We start from the raw sequence: 4,592 nt of genomic DNA on the forward strand, positions 1-4,592 counted from the left end.
AGAGTACGAACCGGTGAAGAGGTCTCCGTTGCTGTAGGCCTTGCCCCGGCCCTCCTCATCGCTGGGCACGGCCGACACCTGCTTAGCCGAGGTGCAGCCCATTGCCTCACTCTCTGTCTCCTCTCCTGAGCATCGCACGCTCACCTAGAGAGAGAGAGAGGGGGGGGGGGGGGGGGGGGCAGAGAGCGGTGGCGGGGGTGGGGGGAGACAAAGAGCAGGGCGAGGGGAACAGAGAGAGAGAGAGAGAGAGAGAGAGAGAGAGACTGTTAGCGTCCACAGCAGCCATTACATGGAGAGATACAGGAGGACATCGGGGGATGACATGTCCATTGTGTTCAGTGACGACTAGGAGAGCGCCACACAGTCCCAGAGGCCAGCTGACACCCGTCACGGCCATGTCACCGTCACCGGGGAGCAGGACTGTCAGTCAGTCAGACGCCATACACACACTGTCACAGTGCACTGTGGACACAGGCTGAGAAGCAGACTGTCAGCCACACACACACACACACACTATAGTGTCACAGACAGACAAGGAGTCAGTAGCACACAATACACTATCGCAATCAGAGGAGCAAGACTCATGCACGCACGCACACACACACACACACACACTATAGAATGTCACAGACATAGAGGAACAAGACTGTAGGTCACCTGGCATAGACATGTCAGAGAGCTGCAGGGAGTCAGAGCCTGTCACACACACACGACAGTCTGTCAGACTCACAGACAGTGACACGCTGTATCACACACACACACACACACACGCACGCACACACGCACACGCACACGCACACAGTCACAGAGCGGCAGAGACAGTTGCTAGGGGAAAGCACAGAAGGAAAAGAGGGAGCAGAGGGTAGAGAGAGGATGGAGGTAGAGAGAAAGAGAAGAAACAGAGAGAGAGGGGGGCTGAGAGAGAGAGAGAGAGAGGGATAGAGAGAGAGAGAGAGAGAGAGGGATAGAGAGAGGATGGAGGTAGAGAGAAAGAGAAGAAACAGAGAGAGAGGGGGGCTGAGAGAGAGAGAGAGAGAGGGATAGAGAGAGAGAGAGAGAGAGAGACAGTGAGGGATAGAGAGAGCAAACCCAGGCCAAGGAATAGAGGGGTAGAGAGAAATAGTCGTGAGCATCAAAAGGCTGCCGCTCCTCCTCCTCCTCCCTCCTCTGTATTCCTCCCATCGTTTGAAGTTGACAGGAGGGCAGTGTTTACTTCAAACCCAGCCTCCCTCCACAGCTCTGGCCACAGCACAAAGCGCCAGGTGTGCTGTATGGTGTGTGTGTGTGTGTGTGTGTGTGTGTGTGTGTGTGTGCGTGTAACAGTTTCAGTGTCAGTGTGTGTGTTGGAAGGGTCTGTGTGTGTGTGTGTGTGTGTGTGTGTGTGTTGGAAGGGTCTGTGCTTGTGTGTGTGTTGGAAGGGTCTGAGCTTGTGTGTGCTTGTGTGCGTGTTTGTGTGTCCGTGTGTGTGTGTGAGCGCGTCTTTCACATCTCTCTTGGCTAAATAACATTAATGGAAGGGTCTGTACTTGTGTGTATTTGTGTGTGCGCGTGTGTGCGTTTGTGTGTGTGTCTCTCACATCTCTCTTGGCTAAATAACATTAATGGAAGGATCTGTACTTGTGTGTATTTGTGTGTATTTGTGTGTGTGTGTGTGTGTGCGCGTGTATTTCACATCTCTCTTGGCTAAATAACATTAATCCCCTGAGGCTAAGGAGAGCTTACACGGGTCTTTCTCAAAGGTCCAGTGAGTGTGAGGGGATTCTACTGGGAGTGAGAGGAGATGACAGACACACACACACACACACACACACACACACAACACCACCCACCCACACACAGCCGTCTCCATGGCAGGAGCTCAGACACAGAGCAGGCCAGAACATCCCAATCCTGGAGAATCCTGGAGATGGGTCTGTGTCCAACTCTGTCACCTGTGGACTTGAGGCCTACCCTGGCTAGCAGCTTATCAGACCGGCCCAGGCTGCAGGGACACTCATCTGCACTGGAGCTGCTCAATTATGGCTGAGCTGCAGAGAGAGGAGGGAGCCTTCTTAGATAGAAAGCTCAAGAGGTGTGTGTGTGTGTGTGTGAGAGAGATTGAAAAAAAACTAAAAAAACAGAGAGAGGGTAGAGATGGAGGAAAAGACAGAAAGAGAGCCTCAGGCCCTTCAGGTTAAATCCAAATGAAAATTGTAGTTACGTGTGTGGATTTCACCTTCCACTGGGGCCTCAGTGAGTCAGGAGTGCATACTCAGGGCAGTGTGTGTGTGTGTGTGTGTGTGTGTGTGTGTGAGTGTGTGTGTGTGTGTGTGTGTGTGTGTGTGTGTGAGTAGAGCAGCAGAGTGGTAAGTTGAGTTGAGTTAACACAGAGGGCATGGGTAGGACAATGCAGCGTTGTCAGCCTGGAACAGATGTGGAAGTGTGTCAATGGGACAAGCTTATGCTGCCAGCTAAGACCCTGTCCCTGACACCAGCCTGCCCCGCGATCGCAATCGCTTTCGAACACGCACACACACGCACACACACGTCAGAGGAAATTACATACTACACACATACTAACACCCCGAGACATAAGGCAGAAACATTGAGACCCTGCTCCAATTACACAACGTACTCTGCCCTCATCCCTACAGTAACAGAGAACAGGACAGTGCAACACATTCCTAAAACAATATCTATCCTAGCTATAAAAATAGATATTACATCATACGTAGTTACGATGTCAGCTGAGATCACTCCATCATCAGTTTCACACAGACGAACTGACTTGAGGCCTGCCAGCGGCGTAACGCTAACCTTCGCGGAGGCCAAGTCGTGCGTTGGAAGCCTTGCATCAAAATTGGAGTGACTGGCGCAGGTCCTTCCCAGCGGGTTTATCAGCGGCGGCGTGAGGGCAAGTCAAAGAGCACGGAGAGATATGGGCGTGGCTACGCACTCAAGTGCTTGCGCAAACAAGCACTTGAGCACACACACACACACACACACACACACACACACACACACACAGTAGTGTGTTGTGAAAACATTCTCAAACAAACAAACACACACACACACACACACACACACACACACACACACACACACACACACACACACACACACACACACACACACACACACACACACACACACACACACACAGGTAGTGTGAAGCTCACAGGGCTATGCCTGGGGCTGTCTGAGCAAATGCAGAGCCTGAAAAACTGGCTTAACAAGTCCTCTTATCCTGGAGAGGGACAAGGAGGAGGAGGAGGAGGAGGAGGAGGAGGTGGATGGAAGATGGAAGATCAGAGCAGAGCCCCATTCCAGAGCCACAAGGCAGGCCTCCAGGGCCCATCGGCCCAGGTCGGAGTGACAGTCACACGGCCTCCGGCGACCCAGAGCTGAGGGACCCTGCGTTACGTCTCTCTCTGACACGGCAGGACAACTCCTCAGCCAACGCGCCATAATATTTACTCTAGCCAGCGACTGCTGCACCTCTCCGCTCTGCCTCGTCCCAGTTCAAACACTTCATCAGGTTGACAAACTCAGCACGCCGTTCCAACACACACACACACACCGTGCAAACACAAACACACAGGCAGACAACACACACACCCAGGGACATGAGAGAGTGTCATAGGCAGGCACTGTCTGTCTGTCTGTGTGCAGGCCTTAGGCCTATGCACCTCTCTGGAGGTGAACATACATGGAGGCAGACAACACACACACACACACACACACACACACCAGGCAAACACAAACACACAGGCATACAAACACACACACACACACACACACACAGTGACTGTTTGTTGTGAGTCCGGTGGAGTGTCGTTGTTCTTTGTGGATGTCTCCATTCTCTTGTCATGTTGTGTGAGCACCAATTTCCACTCTCTCTCCATTGTAGTAAGGGAGAGAAGAGGAGGCTGAGGGGAGAGAGGAGGAGGCTGAGGGGAGAGAAGAGGAGGCTGAGGGGAGAGAGGAGGAGGCTGAGGGGAGAGAAGAGGAGGCTGAGGGGAGAGAAGAGGAGGCTGAGGGGAGAGAAGAGGAGGCTGAGGGGAGAGAGGAGGAGGCTGAGGGGAGAGAAGAGGAGGCTGAGGGGAGAGAAGAGGAGGCTGAGGGGAGAGAAGAGGAGGCTGAGGGGAGAGAAGAGGAGGCTGAGGGGAGAGAAGAGGAGGCTGAGGGGAGAGAGGAGGAGGCTGAGGGGAGAGAAGAGGAGGCTGAGGGGAGAGAAGAGGAGGCTGAGGGGAGAGAAGAGGAGGCTGAGGGGAGAGAGGAGGAGGCTGAGGGGAGAGAAGAGGAGGCTGAGGGGAGAGAAGGAGGCGGCTGAGGGGCGGATGTAGAAATAATACCTCTTCTGTCCTGTTAGGAGGAACCAGAACTCTGTCATGTGACTGATGGGAGAGAGAAAGAGAAAGAGAGAGAGAGAGAGAGAGAGAGAGAGAGAGCAGGCAATAAAAGAGAGAGAGAGAGAAAGAGAGAAAAAGAAACAGAAACAGAGAGAAACACAGTGTGACGGATTATGGGACAAGTGAAAGAAGATTCTAGACAAGTTGTTACATACACTTTGGCAACAGGGGTATGTTTTTGTCAGGCCAATAACACCAGTC

The 4,592-nt window shown here is 52.8% G+C and overlaps 2 protein-coding genes across 2 annotated transcripts in view; both read right to left on the reverse strand.

The window, feature by feature from the left end:
• The window catches only part of LOC310805671 (uncharacterized protein C1orf21 homolog), a 10,781-nt gene extending 7,954 nt beyond the window's left edge, over positions 1-2,827 (reverse strand). The window contains exons 1-2 of the mRNA XM_083671464.1: positions 2,704-2,827; positions 12-144 (exon numbers count right to left, since the gene is read on the reverse strand). Of these exons, the coding sequence (XP_083527590.1) occupies positions 12-102 (91 nt within the window). The 5' untranslated portion in view covers positions 103-144; positions 2,704-2,827. The remainder of the gene's footprint in view (positions 1-11; positions 145-2,703) is intronic.
• The window catches only part of edem3 (ER degradation enhancer, mannosidase alpha-like 3), a gene marked incomplete at its 3' end in the record, with an annotated part of 11,414 nt that continues 9,423 nt past the window's right edge, over positions 2,602-4,592 (reverse strand). The window contains 1 exon segment of the mRNA XM_083671545.1: positions 2,602-2,627. Coding sequence (XP_083527671.1) covers positions 2,602-2,627 — 26 coding nt within the window.

Source organism: Argentina silus (assembly GCF_951799395.1).
Source record: "Argentina silus genome assembly, chromosome: 6".
Classification (NCBI taxonomy): domain Eukaryota; kingdom Metazoa; phylum Chordata; class Actinopteri; order Argentiniformes; family Argentinidae; genus Argentina; species Argentina silus.